Source organism: Battus philenor, unplaced genomic scaffold, assembly GCF_028537555.1.
Source record: "Battus philenor isolate CCGP_79_NKW_IND1 unplaced genomic scaffold, ilBatPhil1.0.hap1 SCAF_12, whole genome shotgun sequence".
Taxonomy (NCBI): domain Eukaryota; kingdom Metazoa; phylum Arthropoda; class Insecta; order Lepidoptera; family Papilionidae; genus Battus; species Battus philenor.
This window is the reverse complement of record NW_027181674.1, coordinates 11,032,838-11,056,614: the sequence shown is the minus strand read 5'-3', so window position 1 is coordinate 11,056,614 and position 23,777 is coordinate 11,032,838. Positions and strand designations below refer to the sequence as shown.

Sequence of the window (23,777 nt, the reverse complement as noted above, 5' to 3'; positions counted from 1 at the left end):
ACTGCAGGAACCTTAAAGGGAAAGTAATAAATAATCTATGTCACGGTTGAAAAAAATTTATTCCGTGCTTATAAACATTACTACTACAAAAATACCTTTCGCACAGTTCAGTCATAGAATAACAATTTAACAAGTTTCGTCCCATTTTCTGTACGTTTAACATTACTTGGAGTAAACAACACATTCGATGACTCCGATTACCTCACAGAATATTAGATACAATTACTAACATCACTCTTTAAAAAATAATATAGTTCATAATTTATCACATATGTGTGTATCAATGTCTTATCATTACGATGTTTATTATTGTTTTAATACACTTATACTATTTTTAATTTTATTATTTTTCAACAATGTATTGCTTGGATTCAATATCGCTTTCCAAATTGATTTAGCGAGATCGTTAAGTATTTGGTATATTTAAACGATCTCACTAAATTAACCTAAAAACCAAATCTAATATTACCGGCAACGCAGTTTGTCGACATATTTTTCTATCGCTCTGTATCTGCTCGGTGGCATTGCGTCCTTTAACATCTGTGGGAAACGCGGGTCGTCGGCGAGTGCGAGCCAGAGGTGCCGCGCGTGGGCACGGGTCTCTGCGCTTGCGTCGCCAAGGAGTTCGCCGGCAGCTCTCAGCAAGACGGTGCGGGGTTCCACCGCCATGTCCAGCGTGCGCGGTGCGCCGTGGTGCCGCACGAGAGCGGAAAGCGCGTGCGCGGCAGCGGCCCGCACGGGACCGGCGCGGTGCGCGGCGCCGCGTCGCGCTAACGCCACGCCGGCTCGCGCTTCCCCGCCCCCGCACGCAACACGCCGCAACGCTGCGCTGGCATCCGCTCGCAAGAACCTGTTGACGTCGGCGCAGCGCTCCAGCAGCGCGCCCGCCGCTTCGTCCAACTCGGGGTCCAGGGCGCGCCCTCGGAACTCGAAGAGCGCTCCGAGCGCGGAGCAGGCTGCCCGCGCTACTTTGGAGCGCAGCGAGCGCACGTGCGCGGCGGCGGCGCGGGCGGCCGCTCGCCAACTGCTAGCGGGCGCGCGTGCCGCAGCATCCGATGCCATTCGCTCAGTCTCAGCCAGCCCGGTTACGATAGCCTCCCAATCTTCGTGTCTGGCCGGTATAATGCATTCAGCAAGCGCGGTTCTTACGTCCCGTTCGCTTAGAGACCGACGACCGCCGCTTTCAACGGTTGGCTCTGGAGACAGTCTGGCGCTTCTCACCGGACTCGATGGAACGCTTTTACTTTTTGACGCTGCCGACGATTTTCTACCACGACTTTCTAATTCTAAAAGTTCGATACTTTCTTCACTTAACTTTTGTTCTTCAGTTGTGTGCGTTTCATTGACAATTTCTGACTGTGACTTTTCATTTTGTACTTCTGCGTTGAGTGCAGAAGTGTATGATTTTTCCGAAACGTCTTCTACTTGTAGCGAAGGTGACCGCGGTGGTAACGGTACACTATTTGCTTCTCCTAGTTCAACTTCTTGACTCACAGCACCATCATCATTTTGAATCACCTTCTCCTCGTTGTCGATTTCTGTTGTAGTTTCTTTTTCAGTAATGTCAGAAGTGATTTCGCTAGAATCTCTGTAAAAGGAATTTTAAAAAAATATATTATTTTTATGAAAAGACAAAATATTAATTCGAGTAGCCTAACACATTTTTCTAAAACATTTATTTTGGGAATAACTCTAAGACATCCATCATGTTATAGCAAGCATTTAGTACATCGGTTTCTATAATTTCGATATGAAAACGATTAAATTCGGCGTTGAAATTGAATTTTAAAGTCCGAAGCTACATCGAAGGTAAATCACGCGTGAACACGTGTTACCGCGTGTGCGGGGGCAGGTCGGCGACGAGGTCGGGCGTGGGTCGAACGGAGGCGCCGGACGCGCGGGAACAGCAGCACCAGCGCATGCCCACTGCCGCGCCGCGACTGACTCGCCGCGACACCAACACTCGACACCGACACCGGCACTGGCACCCCTTGTATACATCGCAATCAATTGCCCTGTATTGCCGCGTTGATGAATACACTACAAACGCCGCCTTCAATATGTGTAAACGACATGCCCGCATTGAGGCATTTGACTGATTGTTGCGGATCCGTAACAACTAGTTTTAAAAAAAAAATTACGTTTTTTTCTTCAATAACTTGCGTAAAACAACAATAAAATAAATTGTTTTGTATTACTGTTAGCATAAATGAAAAAACCTCATAAAGGAACGCGAAGTTAATCGATTTTCATAAATGTTACTTAGGGGTGTTGATAGTCTAATTTCTTACAGAAAATGACATTATCACATGGCCACAGCATGACATTTTTACACGTATATGCAATAAAACTTGTGTGTAGAAAAATGCTAAGAGTGTGAATACTACGATCGCGGATCTATTAGCCAGTGTTTGTTCAAGACAAAGTAGAACGATCCGACGATAGGGTAAATAGGTCGTTTAATGACGCCCTGAATGAGGAACGAGCTGTTACTTCAGCTTTTAAATGTAGGTTAGTGGAGTCACGCAATTATATATAATGTTAACTCGTCTATTGCCGTTTCATAACGTGCGTGTCGAATGTTAATACAGGCTCTGCATTTACGTTCGTAGACTCGCTCGATAAGGATCAAAAAGTATTTCTAGTAAATAACTTGTCTTGAAAAACCCAGTCGCTAAACGTCTGGATTAGCGACCCACTAACCTCGTTTCCGTTTCACTTGTATAACACATGCTCGTTTGTATCTACGACTATTACTACGTTGCTACGAAACGCTACGCCCAAACTTCGACCTTATTGTAACCTTCAACGTTTATACAATGTTCGTAGAAAAAAATAAAAATTCTAATAGGTACAAAGTAAGTGAAGTCACCTCGATAAGATGTCACATATAGGTATCGATTGAAAGTCTGTTGTGTTGCTTTAGACGAGTTCTGTTGTTTCTAATTAGTATTCGTAAGCGATATAGTCTCGCGGTAACATACACGTTAATAAGTTCACTCAATAAACACGTCCGTTTTAAAACTTACTTACTTAGCTTTAAAAACTCCAGTACAAGATAAGTAAATAAAACTACAAAGAAAATTCATTTAACAATGGACAATTAGTTCACCTCTGTTTATGCAATCATGTTCCTTTTTCGCAATATATTTCAAAAACTATGCAATAAACTATGTAAAATGTTAATGGTACAGTAAAAATCGACAAGACTATTACAAATTATTCTTATAGATACCGTCTAAACTTTGGTAACAAGTGATCTCTAATCCGCCAGAAGAAAACCTATGCCGAAAATTATAATCTTATTGCTATACTTGCTAATTAATTTTTATATACAAAGAGAAAATTAAGAACTCTCTAAAGTTAACTGTTAACATTTTTGCTTATAATTTTTCTACATAACACATAAGGCATTCGATAAAGACGGCTCTCAATCAGTCCTGTTGGAAATTCATCAGGAAGGCGTATGATTCAGTGATTCAATAATTAGTATTACACAGACAAGCTCTATCTTTATAGACCTTTCTACATTACAACATCGAGTGGCAAGACATTTACCAGAAGATGAATGCACGGTACGTGAAGGATCTGGCCGGTGCGACCCGAGTTTTAAATATTAAAATCTTGTTCGGCACTAATTGTGCGCTCGTTTCAATCAAAAGATAGTTGTATATATTAACACATTGCATGCGGGCGCTTCGCGCCGTGAGACTACGCGTGGAGCGGGCATTTTTCGCGGGATTCGACAATCAGGTAAATTGCGATAATTTGGAAAATACCCATTTGATTTTTATGTTTCTTTTTGTATTACCTAGAAATGTTACCTAACCTTTTAACCTGGGTAATTCCCGCGAAATGGTTCACTAGTACGTACAGATACATATTTACAAGCGACCCGCATTCTACCGCCAGTCTATGAAAGACATATTTATATGTGATCCGCTCTCTAGTACTAGTCGACTAATAAGGACTTAACATGCGATCAAACTACAATGTGTTAAGATAAAAGTTTTAAATAATATAAAAAGTTATGGCGCCCTCAAATTATAATTTCCACATAGAAAATTGCTCCACAAGGCTGTTCACTTATACGATCTTTTGAAAAAGAGACAAAGCTAATAAATTTATTCGAGGCAAGTCATTCGCTAATCAGTTCTTTAAATATTGATTGACTTGACATTTATAAGACGACATTTATAAACATTTCGTTACAAAATCATCGTCAGTTAAATCGAGTTGATTTTCAAGTCGTTGATGATCATCAACTTGTTCATCGTCGGTTTAGTTATGGCATTGCGATGTTACTGCGAAAAAACAGTCATCATATTGATTTCTTTTACGTCACAATCAGCGATGTTCAAAGAAAACGCGAATGTTTTTCATATAAAACGGACCTGTACAAAGGTGCGTCATTACCAGCAGAATTTGACTTCCGTCATGAAGTCTTTCTGTAGTAAAGGTAATTACTTTTTGAGATTAAAATAAAAAAATTATGACTAAATTCTTTAAATATACTTGTAGATAGCAGAGTGTGAAAAGAGAAAAGGTAGTAAATTATAAAAGAATAATGATAGAATTCTACTAGTAGATAGTAGTGTATAAATGGATACTTACACAACAATACGCACACTTTGCTAGTACCCGATATGTAGGCATATAATTATTTAACTAACGAGGTGCTTCGCCATAGGATGATAAGCTTATATGTGATGCTGTACAGGATTTTAAGTCACAAAACTTGAGTAGTACTATCATTTACTATCAGGTGCTATGAAAAATTATTAATTAAACAATAGGAAGACCTAATTTTTCAAACTCGTCTTCATTTTTTCTGTTTTTATATGTTTTTGTATGAAATAAATGTTTACAATAACAAAATATTGTTAAAACAAATATGCACTTGACAAAGCACAATGTGTCTTCTATTCTATTTTAATTTTCATTCTAATAAAAGGATAGCGCATTCCTGTTTAGTTTATAAAAAGTATTATTTCCTTGTTCTAATCGAACAATAATAAAATAGAGGATTATTATAGTTAAGGACAATTTACACAGCCGATTAAACAAGACGATTAAACAGCTCTTAAGTACTAAACGCATAACATTATCTTTATTGATTCTATTTTATGAATAAATCTACACATTGTACTGTGCTTAGTTTTATTTATTATTGTTTAAAAATTTATACATAAAATTCTTCTTCTTGTCGTGGCTAAAGAGTACTAAAGTCTAGCGCAACGGTCTCGTGTACAAACTATACGATGCTAATATGTGTGACCACCATAATACTAGGCTTTCTAAATGATCGAAAGATTCGGTACCGCATCCAATATATTCATGGGATTGGAGCGCACCAAGGAACTATATTCCACATATCCGTAGTGTTGAGCTAACAACGTTTACTTATCTGACATTAATATCGATGCCATCTGCCAGAGATTCCGAACCGCAGCATCATAAAAACTTACTTCTATAGTAAGGTAATATTAGAATTCGACCCTTTAAAAGTTTGTAAAGGTTTTCTTAAAGCGCAAGCGTCTTCACCAGACACAGCACACTAGTCAATGTGCGGTCCGAACGACTAAGTCCGCCGGAATCAAAATCTCATTTCTTCAAAACTGTGAAGGCTTAGTTTTTCACATGAAAAAAAGACGCTTACTATATTAAAAATATATACAGAGATAAAAATAAATTCTTTCATATTAAAAATATTTTAGTTAGTTATATAGTGCCAAGAAAAACTATCTAATCAGATCCTAGCCAAATAAGCAGTTACTGTTTACACAAATATATTAATGTGTAAGACGATCTAGAAGAATCACACTTACCCATTGTTTAACGCTATAGGCGTTAGAGGTTTGAACACGACATCTCTTCCTGGTTGCGTAATGCCTACGATAAATAAATAATATTAGCGTGCGTAGTAAATTTGACGAATGATATTGTTTTATTTATAAATTAGACACGTTTTTTTTTTACTTCATACATTACGAAAGCTTCGTAAAATACGATAACAAATAATATTTTTTGATTACATTAAGTGAAAAAATGTAGTGGTGATAAAAGTTTTAAAATTTGTTTTTTTAACTGCCTATTTCAGTGTTACCATAAAGAACATGCTCAATAGGAACTTATGACTTGTAGTATTAAAAGTTAAATGTTACCCGGCAAGGGTGCGGAATCAGGCAGGGGTCGCAAGCGCCGCGGCTTGGGCGGTGGCGCCGCGGGCGGTGTCGACCTTGCGCGTCGCGTAGGCACCGGAAGGTGAGAACTCCTGCTATCAGAAATTATTAGTCAACATATAATTTAACGGAAAGCACATACAAGAATACCATCCTATCACTCTTTGCAAGGCATGGGATTCCCAACGCCACGATGGCTGGTATTTCAGCGACATTGCGCCATGCTGCGTCCACTGGTTCGTGGCACGTAACCACTTCCGGTCCACGCACTGATACTTCAGACTTTCTTTAACCTTCTCATAAGTTTACTTGGGTGTAATTGAAAACAAGCGGATCTACTCAGTACTGAGTTCTTTAAACTAAATAACTTAGCCAACGTCAGCTGTTAACCGTTAACGTAACTATACCGTAAATGCAATTGTGGACCGACCGTTGACAATAACTGTTATCTCTAAACCTCTGCGTCTAATGAAATTTGATCTCATCGAAGAACAATAAATTGTCATTTTATTCTCAAAGAATACTATTACATAATAAAATAGTAACACGCACCTGGTAAAATGGCTGGGCCGTATGTTTTCAATTGGCTTGTTCAGTCGTTCGCGAAGCTATCAAATAAATAAAAAAACGTAAATGTAGTTAAAAAGGAAGCCTTAATGTTAGAAGACTGCTTTGCTTTTTCTAAGTAATTTTGCGTAACAAATCTGTACGGAGACAGATAGAAGGATCCATCAGCCGCGCCTTCTCTGATTAATATTATCATGTTTTATAAATTCATTAAAATGAAAAAAAGAATTAAAGACCAAATCAACCCAAAAAATTAACAAATCCTTAACGGGTCTGAGAGTAAGCATATAAAAAGTATATTTCTAAGTAAGTCTTGTCACAGCCTTCAAGAGATTTTAGTTGGTCTAAATGTGTCTAACTTGGTTTGTAACAAAGTTGTTATTATGTCGTCAAATATTTTTAAATTTCATTTATATATAGCAACGGTTGTGAAAGGCGGTCTCTTCTCAGCAGACCTGCCTTCCGAGCCGGTGGTAGCTTACTACTTGTAATGTTAAAGTAATCGACGATTCAAAAGTTCGTTTAAATGAAAACTCGAATAAAGATATTTTAAATTGGCATTCGGAAATTTAAATTATAGTTAATTTGACAAAGTTGGAAACATTTTTTAGCATTTAAATTGATTTAAATGATAACTAATTTATAATAACTAGTTCTTACTTGTCGACAAAACGTATCAGCTCGGGCCGTGCCGGTCAGCCGTCTCCGCACCGCGGCCAACACAGCCGCCGGGCCCGCCGCGCGAGCTACGCATAGCGCCGCGCGGATCTGAGCTGCTTCTGCTTGCTTGCTCTCTCGCACCTACGATATGCCATGCAGCTTGTCATTATTGTCAAAAGCATTTCTTTTACACGTTACAATGATAAATGTCCTCGAATTACCGAGTAAAAAAACTTTCCACCAACCAAACACCTAGAGTATACTAAAATTTCTTTCCCTAGCTGCATTTGAGAGGAATTAAAACTCAAGGTATGTCGTCGGTCTACCTGATGAGGGACCGCCTCGTGGTTGCCACCTGAGAATAATCTTTTACACGCCTTGCCGTTTACGAAGTAGAAAATATATTTTTTCAAAATAATTGTTGTTTAATAATGAGACATTAAACCAGAAAATAATGTGATTAGTCTAAAAAGTTTTCATTAATATAAAAATGTGTATTTGAGTGTATTGCGATAAAATTAAGCAATTCAAACGTTATTTTGTGTTTACTTAATGTGCAAAACCCTAATTCAACATCGACTAATTGTAAAAATTTAATAATCATGTATGCACATAAATTAAGGGGCAAAATGATGGTGGGCCCTATTTTGTTTTGAGTAGTATATCTTTATTGACTTGCGACTCGCCAATTACTTTTTACAAAACGAAGCACATCAAACCAGCTAGTAAGTAATAATAGTGATTTACTCCAATCATTTCTGTATCGAAAATGAGATCGATGAGATGATGCAGGGCCAGCCGTTGTAGAAGTGCGTGGGGCAGTGCAGCGGGTGACGGTTCGCGTCCTAAACGGGCCACCAGCGATGGAAGGAGTTGGCGCGTGCACGAGCTGCTTGCACCACGAACTAGTGCGCATACTGCACTCTCCGCAGGACCCCGAGTCGCAGGAACCTTGTGAAAGATAAAATTTCACATTATTTATTGGAATCTTAAAAATTGAGTGCATCAGACCTCCTCAATGATTAAATATTTAATTAATGAGATGAGGGAGTATTTTCCCAATCTCATTCCCTTCGTAATGAGCTGCCACAAGATTGGCATTACGTCTATCGGACTAGCCCTACATATGATCTGCGTGAACGACATCCTATGCTTTAAAGGTGTAGAGCTACCCCTAATTGCAGGCAACACCTGCCTCAATGTCATTATCATTGTTCTAGTCGTAGCACGTCCACGTGCCTATATATAACGATATAAGGTATACAGGATTTATTTTTATTTGATTTGGAGCCTCCCGATTAGTTCAAATAGATAATGTAAAGGCCTGTGCCGAGGTTAGTGTGGGAGCTCTCAAACACAATTACTATTACATGATTAAGAATAAACGCCTTAAGCACTATGCTATCTAAAACCTTGCCGGGTCAATATCAACGAGCAAACAGCGATAGCCATGACAAAAAAAGAATAAAGAATACTTAAACGCAAACTCTTATAAACCTTCCTGTCCTATCAGGCACCCATAACTAAAATATTGACGCATATGAGTACAAATGTATTGCTTTATGAAAATTTTAAAAGTTAAATTTACATTAATTATTAGTACAATTGATATGTAATGGATTATTTTTAGGTTCATTTCGTGATTATGTGCATTACACATATAAAATTTTAGCATTAGGAATGATACACTAAAAGAGTAAAAACTTTCCAGCTATTTTGGTGAGTGTACTTTACTTTTGCTTTTAACGAAGACAGGACAAAATAGCTACATACAGTTAGATCAAAAAAGGCGAGACTAACCGCGTCACTAAGAGCCCACATGTGTTCCACAAGCGACAGCGCCGCAGGTTCCACTTTGTGCACGCTGTCCACCTCGAGTAGCCTGCTGTGCAGCTGATCAGCAGCCTTTACCGCCGCTATCCAATTCTCCTAGACATTCAAAAAAACACCTTCACATTAAAAGACTGTAATGCGCTTACAATAACAAGTGTCCTGCATGCACCTCTCGAACAAAACTCCAAAGTGATCATACCATTATCTTGGTGCAACCATATTTTAATACTTATTAAAATATTTGAATGTCTCCCTGTTGTTCATAAAAAATTCGAACAGGAGAAATGTTAAGAGTGTAGTTTAATGATGTTCTTGTTTCAAACAGATTATAAATGTGCTCCCTAATTCATGATAAACAAGACTAAAATTCATTATGCTTGAATTACGTGCTGGTAATTACAATAAAGCACACCGTATTATGCAGCTGTTCGCAGGTGTAAGGCGGCACTATCTCCAAATCTTCCCAATCGTAGCGTTTTCGTAGCGGGGAGGCAGGCTGCGGTGACAGCAGCAGCGACTCGGGGGGAGACGATGCAACCAAATTCAGTACAAACCTTTGTCATAATATTTTATATTAAAACAAATACTTCATATTCTTTACAACTAACTTTTATACAACATTTAAGGGATACTTATAGTAAACTAGTTATAAAACCGCGATTATTGTTATAACTTATTTCCATAAGGAAGGATATATTTCATTAAAAAGGAAGACATTCCTAAAAACATTTGATTAAGCGATGTTTGATGAATTTCCATGACTTTAACTTTTGTTATTATGTATACACAAAAATTTTAAAAGATTTAACGGCATTAGTTTAAGTACTCGGTTTACGTAAGAATCGTTTGCTAATACGTCTTGTATGATTATTCATATTCAATTATTATAATAGTAGAGAAACTTATAATACATTTTGAATTATTTAAAATAACAATTTAGCAATTAGACCCCAAAAATGTTAGATGTAAGATAAATAAGAGAATTAAAATAATTACAAGTTATATTTTATGTTACATAAGCAATACATTGGCATTGAACAAAGGAAAAATAAAGATGTAAGATAATTAGACGATAAGTAAATAGAAATAGAAACGTAAAATATACAAATGCTGTTAAAGTATTTAGGAGTTTAAAAGTAATATGTAATATAATTTTATGGCTCCGTTTATGACAGAATTTTTTTTAAATTAACTGCTTCGTAATTTGTTTTATTACTATTCTCTATCTCTCGTCCATCACAACTTATTCTATTCTTTCTTCTCTCATCCTTCACATTGTCTGTCACTCTCACGGCTTGCATTTATATAATATTTGTGCATCTCCTCTCATATTTGGCCACATTTCGCAATATTTACTTTTTACATTATAAAATTTTATTTCCAATTTTATTTAACATTTTTCTCCGTAATTTAATATTCTAATAAACAGAGGCTTATATTTACATTTACAATTTTATCCTATATTATTATCAAAATTTATTTCTTGCCTGTATTTTCTTCTACCCTTACCTAAGTTTTATTTTGTTTTATTACCTTTTTACAATATCTCAAGAAGATGCGATGAGTCCTATCATCTTTCTTGGTGCACCATCGTCTGGTTCACCTCTGGTAACAGATGCACGAGGGATTCTTCTTGAGTTCAAACCTATGTAGATATTCCAAGAATCCCCCGTGCCCTGTGAACAATTGGGCCAGACACGTGTCCTACAGAGCACGCAATAGGCTGACGCACCGTTCGGAAAGAATTTCCGCGTAATATATATAACATTTAGAGATAAGGGAAAATTTAATATATAAATAGCTCTATATATTATTTCTCGTAGATTAAGATCTCTGCCGTACACGGCAGAAAAAAGATTTTTGGTTACTAATAAAACAAAACACAAGATGAAAATAAAGAAACGGACTAGATAGACAAAGTAATAATGACGTGACATCGGCGGCAATTCAAAAAAATTGTAAACTTAAACTCAAGTTAGTATGGACTTATTCAATGATCCGGTAAAATATCTGCCATGATAATATCTTTAAATAGTCTTCCTTAGTAACCGAATAGACCTCGTGTCCAATTCGAGCGACCCACGTATGTGTAAATTACAAAATTGTGCTAGGTCGACGCAGTACATATTACTGAGATTTGACTAGTAAATTGCTTAAACGTTGCTGGATTGTTATAATTCGGTTTGTTACGTAATGATTCGATGATGTACACTACGACAATAGCTGTAATCTCGAGTATGCAATGTATGTAACATAAGATTATTTTTTTCAGTAAAAGTTTTATTTCTTTATTACAAATATTTTAATTTTGAACCTTGACCAGATTAACCAGACCATAAGCGGTAGGCATATGTAATGGTTTTATAAATTTTTTATTGTTATTACAGCTAAATTTGAGTTTTACCTATAAGATACCTTGTATTGTTTGATGTTAATAATATTTAAACAACTATTAAACTATTTTGTAGGCACAGAGATTTTGTAAGGTTTACTTTAATTGCTTACCCGTCCTTTTCTATATGTACTCTAGTTCGTTGTCTTCTCGGAGAAGTGGACGGACTCCGCTGAAGGTTGTGTAGAACCTCAATCTCCTTGTGCGTTTCCACAGGGCTGGGAATTTTTTCTGGCGACCGCACTTCGGATAACGTTAAAGCGAATTTCGACGTATCTCTGTCTCTTCTTTTACTATTGAAATTATTTTCACTATCAGTTTTCTTGTTAAAATATTCGTATAATTCGCTCAGCGATTTAGATTTGGATTTTATAGCATTATTGTTCACTATATCGATCTGTTTCCGTATTTTGTTTTGAATTATAGGAAGAGGTATTGCACTTTTCTTAACGTGATTTCGAATTTCTCTTTCAACCGACTCTCTTTTTGTGTCATTTAAATTATTTTCATTAAGGTTTGTTTGTGAATTTTCCTCATCGCTATGGTTCCTTGGTGCCATAGAATTATGATTACTATCTTCTTCGCTAGTAATTAAGTTGTCGCTATCTGGTGTTCGAATTTTCACACTTTCGCCACCAAACCTAACCTTCTTAACGACAACATCGGAGTCCTCGGATTCAACGTCGCTGTATTTTAACATATTTCGATCAATGCTGTCATCGTCATCGTCTTCACTTCCTGTGTTTTTCTCGGACTCGGTCTCGTTTTGTTCTAATACAGTCATGGTAATTGCTGTATCTGAATCGAATTTTATTTCCGTTTCGATTATAACTTTTCCATAATCGTTTGTGCAATAAGGCACAACGAATGAGTCTTCGGATGAGGAATCAGAAGAAAAACGAACAGGCGTGGTTAAATTATTGTTATAAATATGATTGATTTTCATTATAGGTTTTGAATCATGTATGCTATAATTTCTTCTTGGAGCATAGAAGACATCGAGAGAATCTTCGTCGAACTTTTCACATAATAAACGAAACTTATCCTGAACCTTTGAATCAAGCCTCGAAAAAGACAACATGTAGTCTCGCGATCCGCAAACCCTCCGTAGCTTCATAAGAGAACGCAATGCTACATCTCTGTGCATAGAATCAAATAGCTTATCTCCCAATACATTAAAAACTGGAAATAAATCAAGCCCAGCATTCCTGCGTTTAAGAATTGCCATCACTGAAGGAATGGAAAGGATTAAACCAGTGATAACGTTAACTTTGGTATCGATACTTGCGGAATGTGGTCTAATGTTGTTGTATGAACACTTATCTAAAATAGAGTTTGCCGCGCATTCCGTATCTTCGCAATACGTGCAGAAAACTTTAAGTGCATCTAATGCAGCTTTTCTAACATTAGGGGATCCGTGTCCTAAGTTGTCGACGACTTGATCGAAAGGAAATGAAAGAGCGTTTCCTGATAACGGCAAGAGATCGGCGAGTACTCGTAATGCATGGAGACGCACTTCCCACTCGGGGTGTAAGAGACGATCTCTAATTGCGATGTAGAGGAGATCAACATCGAGGTCCGGAGGCAATGCCCGTGCACGTAGTACCCGGTCCCAAAGTGGGGCTAGTGGCGGCGGCGGTGTTTCAGGCAGTTGCATGGCGCGGACTGCGGGTTAACGTGGCCGCCCGCGCCGCGACGCGCCGTTCAACTGGGTTAATGATCGGACGGTAAGTCACTCCGCCTCTGACCAATCGATGCTGGTGTAATGCGAGCCCCGTATCACGCACTGACTTTACTATTTCTTTACAATAAAAGCGGCGAATTCCAAGGCTTTGTAAAGTCTACATAGAAGATATGGAGCTACGTACAAGGTCGTATTGTAAAAGATGGATAACAAGTTTTAGTTTCAGATGTCATCTGCGATTATAAAATAATTCTTCCACAAACATTATTTTTTTGTCCTATGTAATAATCATGTACTTTCAATAGCTTAGCTTTTTGCAGTCACCTACTATTTAAAAATTCCATAGCATTAATATTGAAAATTTATTAACATCAGTATTATCAAAGATTTTTATATGGGATCTTCCCAAGGTTTTATTAAAAACATTCTAATTCTAATCAGTTTTGATTACACAGTTGCTTAAGAAAATTAAATAACAATATATTTTCAAATGTTATCGAATTAAATAATTTTTTTTTTCTAAATTACAAAAAAAATGAAAAGGCTTAACAGGTAAATTTTAAATGTAAAAATTTCTGCAGCTACTGTAGATATAAGTCAAATTTGTAAATAGGCTCTTGAGTTAAGTTTCTTGACGACAAAAAACAAAATAAATCTGAACTATTAGTTTCAAAAATATTTTCAGTTAATTTAATCTACGATCAGTCAAAATTTAATAGTAGTAATTTCATTAAGATAGCAAAACGATAATAATATTCATAAATTTTGCTCTGGCTAAAAGCCTTTAAGCATAGACTACAAATTAAAAAAGGCGCCTCTGCTCTAACCCATTACATCGTTTTGTTTTATCAAAATAACACAAAAATTGTAATAATGCTTAAGTATTTATGTAATCCATAACCTTTGATAATATGTTTTTAACGAGTTTATCCAAGAATCCGTGATTAAATGTAAAGTATGCTCAATATAATGACGAGAAGATGAAACGAATATCAGTGATATTTTTATTATTTGGATTCCTTAGCATACATCTAGTAATTGCTGAAAATGAAAATTGTACAAGAAGCGATAGCCGTTGTGATTATAAGTCTAACGTACGTAGACTGTCGGATACACTCTCCAATAAATTCCGAGAAATGGTGATTCAAGAACTTGGAAGTGAATACACCACTCACTTCGAATTAAGGAATGCATTTAAGGTGAGTCGCTATCAGTACAGCGACAATATTATATTAGAAAATATAGCAAACAAATTAAGTAACAAGCTTGCTGCGGCCGCCAATATACTTTTGGAGATGAAGAATGAGATGAACCAGAGCAATACTCCGTCCTATACGCACCCCTGCCCCTTTAATTCTATTCGTAAATCTGTTTTCATTAAGAAGACCAATACTTATGACAATATATCTTACATGAAACTTAAGTCTAAAATGTTAAACAGATTTAAGGACTTGAAAATAAAAAGACAATATTTTCTTTCACATATGGATTATGCAACTGACAAAGATTGTGAAACTGTAGTACATTCAAATTTAAGGTATCTTTATCACAGGGTAGTTCATCCTGATCCTAAGTTGGTTGTTTTTATAATTGATAACAACATGTCTGCAGAATCACTTTCTCATGCCTTGGCTATAACCAAAGAAACAGCTTATGCTCTACAAAATATTGATATAATTGCCCTTAAGATAACCAATACAACTGATTTTTTTAAATTTGAGGATTCATGCAGTTATGGTATGTCAAATTTAGGAAATGCTACAGAAAATAACAAGTTACTTTTGCGAGAATATTTAACCACAATTGATGTATCTACTTCTCATGTGCCACCACCAGTAATCAATACAGAAATCCAAAAGATATTGACTGAAAAAAGATTGCCTAGTCAGAAATTATTCATTTTATTAACAGACTCAAAAATATTGAAAAGTGCAATGTGGCTTAAGATCTTTCCATATGGGAAACATAATGACGATAATATAAAATTTGCCATTGGATTGATAAATGAAAGTGAAAATAATAAAAATGGCTATTTAGAAATCTTGCATATTGATAAAGGTCATAATCACTCAAAAAATCATACTATAATGAGGTTGCATATTAATGATAGTGGAGTCATAGGCCAAATGGCAACAGCCTTCATTTCTCTTTTACCCAAAAAATGTGGAAATGAAATTAAAATGGAGGGTCCTGCTTGGGAAGCTACAGAAAGGGATTTTATGATGTCCCTTATCTACCCAATTGAAACTGGTATACTAGGTCTAGATTTACATTGGTCTGATCTTGCAGAAGACATCATATATTTTAAAGGTATAAACCAGTGGAAAAGAGCTTTTATTATGGATTTTTCTGGTAAGGTTCTCATGCACACATACTACCCAAGACCTGAAGCGGCTTCAGAAAAAATTAAATTTACAAATGTTGAAGCAATAGAACCTAATGAATTTTTACAAAAAATTAAAGAAGATATGCTATCAAACTCAGCAGGCAACAGTACATTCCCTGACGGAGATAATATTAGGCAAATAACTTATTCTTGGAAATGGGTACAAAAGTTATATATTGTGTGTCTAGTCACTGAGTCTCTTAATCACAATGCATTGAATAAATCAAATATATTTTTTACAAGGAGTGGCAAAGAAATTCTTTTTCACAGGCTTGATTTATTCCCTCCAAAGTCAGGTACAATGTGCCGTCATTTCAAACAAATAGCTACCATTGATCAAGGTACTGTGTATCTTAGTCCTTCAAGTTTTCAATCGCCATTTACATACCTTTATGATATGAGTGATGGGCAAGAAGCTATCACATACATGCAAAATTATTTAGCTTACTTGAAAAGTGTGGCCCATGGTTTGCTGTCTAATCCCGGACTTAAAGATGAGATACAGCAAGATGTAGGGTTTCTCAACTCTATTCTGTCATATTTTAAAAGACAGCATTTACATGGACCTTATTCAAAGTATGTAGTCAGAAGATATGCAGTCACAGAAAGTGGTGTTTTAGTTATGTATCCGGGTACTGTTCTAGAGTATGATTATGAACCAGTCAAGAGGCCTTGGTACACTTTCGCTATGGAAAATCCTGGTAAAATTATATTAACTCCACCAAATCTTGATGTTGGTGGTGCAGGATATGTGGTATCAATTTCTTATGCTGTAAATAGCTCAGTATATCCAACAATGGTTGTTTCTATGGACATTACCATGGGTTTCCTATATAAAGTACTTATTGATAGCCTACCATTATGTGCTATGTCGTATGTTAAATGTTTGATTATGAATAATCGAGGTTACTTAGTATCACATCCTGGACTAATGGATCCCAATAGTTCAGGACCCATAGAGCAACAGCATATTACTCATAAAGAATCCATGATAGCTATTGATATGTTAAATCACAAAGGTTTTGTTACAAAAAGATTGTGTAATAATTTTTTTGATAAGACTATACAACGATTTTATGAATTTAATACTTCATTGCCTCATGTTCTCTCCAATGTTGTATCTGGGGATCATTGTATTCATTATTACATTGCTGCAATTCCAGGTACTAATGCTTTCATTGGTTTGGTTAACGCATCTTGTAATGTGGGCGCATTTTGCCCATGCAGCATGGTAGATCGTCTTTGTTTGAATTGTAATAGAATGGAACAAACCGAGTGTGAGTGCCCCTGCGAGTGTAGCTCTGAAGTGTATGAATGTCCTGACTCTAACATACCCAGTGTCAACCAAAACATATCACTTTGTGGCATGATACCAGAAAATAATAATCACAAATCACATTATTTCTTTAATTTTGCAGAAAATTTGAAATCCTGCTTTGACTTTCAGTGTGAAACATACTTAACACACTCAACTTGTTTAGGAGTTTTAGGTTGTGAATGGTGTCAGATAGATGCTGATGGTAGAACACCCTTGTCATCTCCGTTTTGCACATCTCAATCAACATGTTTCAATGGAGTATTAGGTGCTGTGACTCCATATGGTGAAAGTACTTACGGCCATGCCAACAGAGAAGCTTTAGGTAGCTATTCCGCAATAGGGCCAATTGCAGGTTGTATTATAACAGTAAGTTTAGTAATAGCAGTGGCAATATATTGTTATCGGCAAAATGTAACTTCAGCAAGTTGCCATAATTTATATGTAGATGGTCCAGCTGAAACTTGGCATGATGCCGATGTGCAAATGAGTCATTTGCAATCTGATGATTTACCCGATCAATCAGGTCAAGATAAGTTGTTACCTGCTATGGAAATAGAAGCTCCAATTTCGCCATATCGCGTTGTTACCGGTTACAGAAGACCACACACGGCAGGTGGTTCAGACCAAGGTTATTCTACTATGACTCCTCATGAAGATTCTGAGGCGACAGGGTTTTCAATTAATGATCCCATTATATTATCAGATGACACAAAATCTGACATAAGTTGTCCTATATCAACTAAAATAAAACCAAGATTGAAATCAGATTTTACCACTATTGTTCCATGTGGTAAAAACAGTGTAATTGCTCCTGTTACTGTCCATAGGCATATGGAAGCATCATAATTGACATCTACCTCTTATGTACATAATACTGACATCAAATAAGATTAATTGTTGTGATATATTTGTTTGCCAATTTTTTGATTGACTTTTTTACTTACAATGTTCTTTGACAATTTGGTGCTCATTTAATACATTTATTTTTATGGTATTAATGTTCCATAGAATACAGAATGTACTTAGATATAGGTTTTGACACTACTTACAACTTAAGATGTTACTTAAAATTAAAGTTATGTATACTATTGTCATATTCAATATATTATTTCAAAGTGGAGGAATTATATGAAGCAGGATGGTTTCTGTATACAGGTATATTAGTATACTATATTTTTATCTTTATATGTCGCTATTGATATGTAAGGTTAATTCTTAACTTGATTTTTATATGTGCCAGTGCCTCTCGCAGTCATGTAAGTTGTAATTGTGTGTATTCTTAAGACTGACTGATGTAAATTGTAAAATAAACGCAATTTTCGTAAATAAAATTTTATTTGCTGCTTAAATCCATATTTAACCTTAAATCTCTTATGAAACATTTTCACTCAGTTAACAATTGTTTACTCATCAAATCGTATATGAGTGTGAGTGGGTTGAGGAGAAGCAGGAGCAAGTATGGGTGATGAAGCTACTGTTGCTACTACTGCATGTCTTCCAACGCGGGCCCGACGCTCCTGCGACTTCCCTGCTGCTCGGCTAGCCTCCGCACGGATCCATTGCTCTTGTTCTTCAGCACCACTGAGCACTCGTGCACGGTTATTTGAGTTAGTGCAGTACTGAACAATGAAAATTAATTTTGAGCCATTCAAAATTTTGTAACAAACAAAAAAATAATTGTTTAAATTTAAGCAACAGAAGAGAGTTATCACACCCTAAGCCATGGTGAGCATAGGTGTGATATAAAATTGTGTTGAAAAATTCATACTCTTCTATTACTACCAGAGCTATTGTAATTGAACAAATTTGAAAGCCAGTATTAAAAAATGTAAATGAATAAAAATCACCTCATCCGCTGCTTTTGCTGAATCAAAACGTATGATAACTTCAGTTTGTCCCTCCTTTGCTTCCACATGTTGAGCATGTATGTTGCTTTTTATCTATGAATATTCATTTTTAAGATCAATAACTATTTAAATTAGTATCGGGTTTTAAGTTTTGTGAAATATTAATTCCCTATCTTGCACTAAAATTATGTTAAAATGTCAAAGTGCTATTCTTAGTTCTTCATTAGTCTTCTTTCAACTCAAGTTATTATATAAGAAACATTTAAAATGATTTCCACCAAACAAAAAATATTTATGTTTCATTATTATCAGTTACTTACAGTTCTTTTTGTAAGTCTTACATCAAGACAAGGCTCTGGTAAAACTTCTTCTACAAACACACCACTTATTCTTTCCAAGGGAGTTATTATCTTACTGCTTTCTATCCCTTTGATTTTTATTGCTGGAATCATATATTTAACAAAGTTAATAAAGTTTTATTGACCGTCTTTAATAATTTTTAATTGGTAATTATTTTTAAGTTATTGTGAGAGCCAAATTTTAAAGTCAGTAGGTAAAAATTAATTTATGTATAAGAGATAATATATAGGAGATTATACAATAAATTCTTACAGAGAGGTAAACAAACTTTTCAAAGATTTTGTAACTGGACTGGTAAAATAAAACACATATGTCCAATGAAACTTCTTCCATTGTAGTTCTTGTACTATGGAATAAGCAGGTTTCAATATCATTAGATAACATTTTAAAAAGACGCCTTCACTACTATAATTTTTTGGTTTTTTATATTTGTGTTGTGTATGTGAGCAGAAATAATGAGTCAGACATCAGACTGACAAAGAAAGAGGGAAAAGTTTGATTTGATTTATAATCACAATCATCTCTAGTCACTTAACAAATATTTAATGAGGATAATTGGAGAAGTGATAATAAATTCAAATGTAAAAGAAACTTATAAAAATCACCCTTGAATTAGTGTGACAAATAAGAAAATCCCTTAAATATAAGAAATACATATAACATTTATAAATTGCAACCAAAATGTACCGGAATCTCCTTCTAATGAGGGTGCAGCTGATGCAGGTATTGCAGTATACACATCTTTTTTGGTATGCAGTTTAGCTCTAAATTCTTTAAAGTTTTTCCTTTGCAAGTTGAGATATTTATTTCGGAGCGCTTTCCATTCTTTCTTTGGAAGTACTTGCAATCCCCATAATCCATTTTGAACATCAGTTTTACTTTTGTTCTTATCCTTAGAGCTATTTTTCTTCTTTCGTTTTTTAGTCTTCTTTTTTCTACTTGTTTCTTGTTCATTCTTTGATTCATCTTGACTAGTTATTTCATCTCTTGATTCGGCATCCGTAGTTTTTCCATCCTGAAAAAACTTTTAATTAAATGATATAAAACATTGAATAATGTTGTACTATACTAATCTATTATTAAAGAATTTCATAAAATAGAATTGATCTTAACAGTTGTTCTCTATATTGCTAACATTTTAAATAAAAGAAATTTTTGAACAACTAATCAATTATTCCTGATGTCTATATTCATTAAAATTTTATTGTTCTATATATAATGTGAAATCAAAGATTTTATTATTAGTTATATAATTTGGGCATGTAATTAAATGAAAACCCTTACTGCAGATGTATCCATATGCCTATCGGAATCAGAATCTTGATCTAATTTTAATTCTAGACTCTTCTTTTTGTCTTTTCCTTTTTTATTTTTTTTCTTTGGTGGTTCATATTCACTCTTACTCTCATTAGACTCCTGAGGCAGTTCTTCATTAACAGAAAACATTTTAATAGAAGACAACTCTTCAGGAGGCATACAAATGGGTAGTTTACAACCCATTTTTGTAAAAGCATTAATGCATTTCTGCGCTTCTTGTGGCTTAGAATATTCTATAAAGCCAAAACCCTGCAAATATTTATATATATACTAGCTGATCCCGCAAACGTTGTTTTGCAAAAAAAATTAAAGTTTTTAATTAACAAATGTAAGATAAGGGTTGATCGTAGAGGGGTGAAAATTTAGGTTTGTATGTATTTTTTGTATGCTGTATCATAATAAAATAAAAACCAAAAAAAATGTCTAAAAAATTAAAAATAAAATATAGGGGTGGACCAGCCTTATCACTTAGAGGTATGGAAAATAGATAGTAGCCGATTCTCAGACATACTGAATACACATGTAAAATTTGGTAAAAGTCGGTCAAGCCGTTTTGGAGGAGTTCAAGTTCGAACACCGTGATACGAGAATTTTATATATTAGATATATATATATACTAGCTGATCCCGCAAACGTTGTTTTGCAAAAAAAATATTTTTAATTTTCAATTTAAAAATAAGGGTTGATCGTAGAGGGGGTTAAAATTTAGGGTTGTATGTATTTTTGTATGTTGTATCATAAAAAAATAAAAACAAAAAATTTCGTCAAAAAGATAAAAAAAAATTTTTAAGGGTGAACAACCCTTATCACTTAGGGGTATGAAAAATAGATAGTAGCCGATTCTCAGACCTACTAAATACGCATATAAAATTTGGTAAAAATCAGTAAAGCCCTTTCAGAGGAGTTCAAGTTCGAACACCGTGACACGAGAATTTTATATATTAGATATAGATTTGAAAGAAAAACAAATTCACAATTAAGAAAAATAAAAAATATCAAGAAGAATAACTTAATATATATAATAGAAAACTAATTTAAAAAATGAGACAATAAAATTAGTGGTGAATAATAAGTAAAAAGATTATTTTATTGAATCCTTTTATACTATTTTTATGTTAATAAATATACTAATAGAGTAACTTTAATTCTTAACCCTTTGAACTCAATACCATTACTGCCCAGACCAATTAGCAACACCAGGAATTTCATTGTGCTTTGGGTAGATTTACCACCTCAAACTTAAAAAAATCATACACAGTCTCACATAAAATTGCTTAGTTATCTTTATGAAGAAAATTTTATAATTAGTCTTTGTAAATGGTGTCTTGGTGTGATATTTTATGTAACAATTTCCAAGATGTGTACAAGGCTTTTGGGGACATTTATCATACTAGTAAGTTGTTTAATATCTTTTTTCTTTAGTGAAACCTGCCATTTTGCCTAGTACTTTTTGTTTTTCATTTAAGTGGATTTTGAGTTAATGTAAATCTCCAGACAATTACTGAACTAAGGTTTTTTCATAACTCGAGTAATTGAGAGGCTAGTTTCAATCTTAATAGATTGTTTAATAGCAAATTTGTAGACACACTTAAAATCAGTTTATGCTTCCATTTTACAGATTTACACAAGAAACAGTTAGTAATACCTAATAGCTCAGCACAGTCAAGACTGCCCATGTCTTTTGATATTTATGTGGAGCATGAAGAAACGAGACATAAACAATTACCATGATGTATCAAATCACCCACCCAACTAAGTGATGAATGACAGTCACCTCTCAAGTTGCAGCATCAAACCCATAGTGAATAAGACTCATCAGCACAAAGGGTTAAAATAAAAGCAACTTGAGTTCCATAATTTAGTAGAGCTCCTATATGTTTCACTTGAAGATGAGTTTAATTGGAATATCCCTGAATCAAATTATACAGGAGCTGTTTTGCAAATTATGAATAATATAAAAATTCAGTTGAGTATAGTGAAGACATTTTATTGCTATTGGATGAAAATGATAAGTTAAAACTTCTTGAGCAGACTCAACTTCACAAGCATTTACTACATGTTTTAGTTTTCAAAATTATTGTTGATATCTAATAATAAAATTTGGTAATTTTACCTTTATCTTTTGTGAATTTTTAAACTTTGGTAAAGATATATATGCGACATGGCCATAATCAGAGAATACTTTTTCTAACCACTCTTGTGTTGCTTTCACAGGTATAGACTCCACATAGACAGTTCTTGCATCAGCATCATAGGGCACAAATAGAGCTTTTCTTTTTACCTGAAAAACACAGGTATCATAAGAATAAAACAGACAAGGTTAAAAAAAATTCTGATTTGAATAAAACTTATTTATAATTAAAAACCAAATATTACCTTCAATTTGTCTTCAGACAGTTGTAAGGTAGTCGAATGGGTTAATGCTTTGACAATATCATGAACATCTTGAGTCATTGAACGTATTCTGTTAAATTTTAAGAATTCACAGACTGAAACGTACGGGTCATTTTTAAGTAATTCATTAAAAAAACGATCTTTGCTTAAATTGGCATCACTAAAATAAAATTCTATCTGTTTTAATATGCTTCCATACAATTGACGCTTTCGATGTCGAACCCTTTTCCGATGGTTACTTTCGAGTTTCGCATCTTGGTCTACAGTCTCAACTGTTTCTGATTCAGACATCTTTCTTATAATTAAACTATTTAGGAAAAGATATATCAACCACAGAATGCCGGACTCATTGAAAATTGTTTGACAGATATGACAGTTTGGTATAGATAACGATAAAACTAGATTGTATACAGAGTAAATCAGTTACTTGTTTTTGTATAATATTACTAGCAATTTTCTATAAATCAATTTATTATTATACGATTATGCAATTTGTGGCGATGAAATTTAAGAAATTGTTCGACCTGCTAATAAGCCTTTCTGTAGTAGTCCTTTTTATATCCATTATTACTTATACAGGCAGTGTTGTAGATATATCTATAAATTGGTTCTACAACCAATTTTTGAAAAGCCTATACCATGGGTTCTTTCATATAATGGTAACATATGTATAACTGACACAGAAAAGGGTATTAATTACAGATTAAAATTATACACGTTTGAGTGATCTCTCCAAGATAGTATAATTTTATGTAGCTATAATACTAAATATAACTAACAATTATTGTATTCATACAAGGGACGTATAAAAAAGGAAATATGCGTTTAGTTAATTAA

At 34.8% G+C, this 23,777-nt stretch overlaps 3 protein-coding genes across 3 annotated transcripts; 1 reads left to right on the top strand and 2 right to left on the bottom strand.

Moving 5' to 3' along the window:
- Positions 1-40: 40 nt before the first annotated feature.
- LOC137932956 (uncharacterized) lies at positions 41-13,291 on the bottom strand. Its single transcript, XM_068776648.1, has 9 exons — positions 11,748-13,291; positions 9,655-9,796; positions 9,210-9,338; positions 8,157-8,360; positions 7,410-7,550; positions 6,735-6,790; positions 6,165-6,274; positions 5,829-5,892; positions 41-1,588 (listed from the first exon to the last, which is right to left on the bottom strand). Exons 1-9 carry the CDS (start codon positions 13,289-13,291, stop codon positions 466-468), a joined length of 3,513 nt encoding a protein of 1,170 aa, XP_068632749.1. The 3' UTR covers positions 41-465.
- An 879-nt stretch (positions 13,292-14,170) lies between these two features.
- LOC137933095 (VWFA and cache domain-containing protein CG16868) lies at positions 14,171-18,352 on the top strand. Its single transcript, XM_068776881.1, has one exon. The coding sequence runs from the start codon at positions 14,299-14,301 to the stop codon at positions 17,866-17,868; it is 3,570 nt and encodes a 1,189-aa protein (XP_068632982.1). The 5' UTR covers positions 14,171-14,298; the 3' UTR covers positions 17,869-18,352.
- Positions 18,345-23,293, bottom strand: LOC137933096 (la-related protein 7-like). Its single transcript, XM_068776882.1, has 7 exons — positions 22,923-23,293; positions 22,660-22,827; positions 20,514-20,795; positions 19,917-20,244; positions 19,190-19,311; positions 18,870-18,962; positions 18,345-18,641 (listed from the first exon to the last, which is right to left on the bottom strand). The coding sequence occupies exons 1-7, from the start codon at positions 23,229-23,231 to the stop codon at positions 18,426-18,428; spliced, it is 1,518 nt and encodes a 505-aa protein (XP_068632983.1). The 5' UTR covers positions 23,232-23,293; the 3' UTR covers positions 18,345-18,425.
- Between the last annotated feature and the right edge of the window lie 484 nt (positions 23,294-23,777).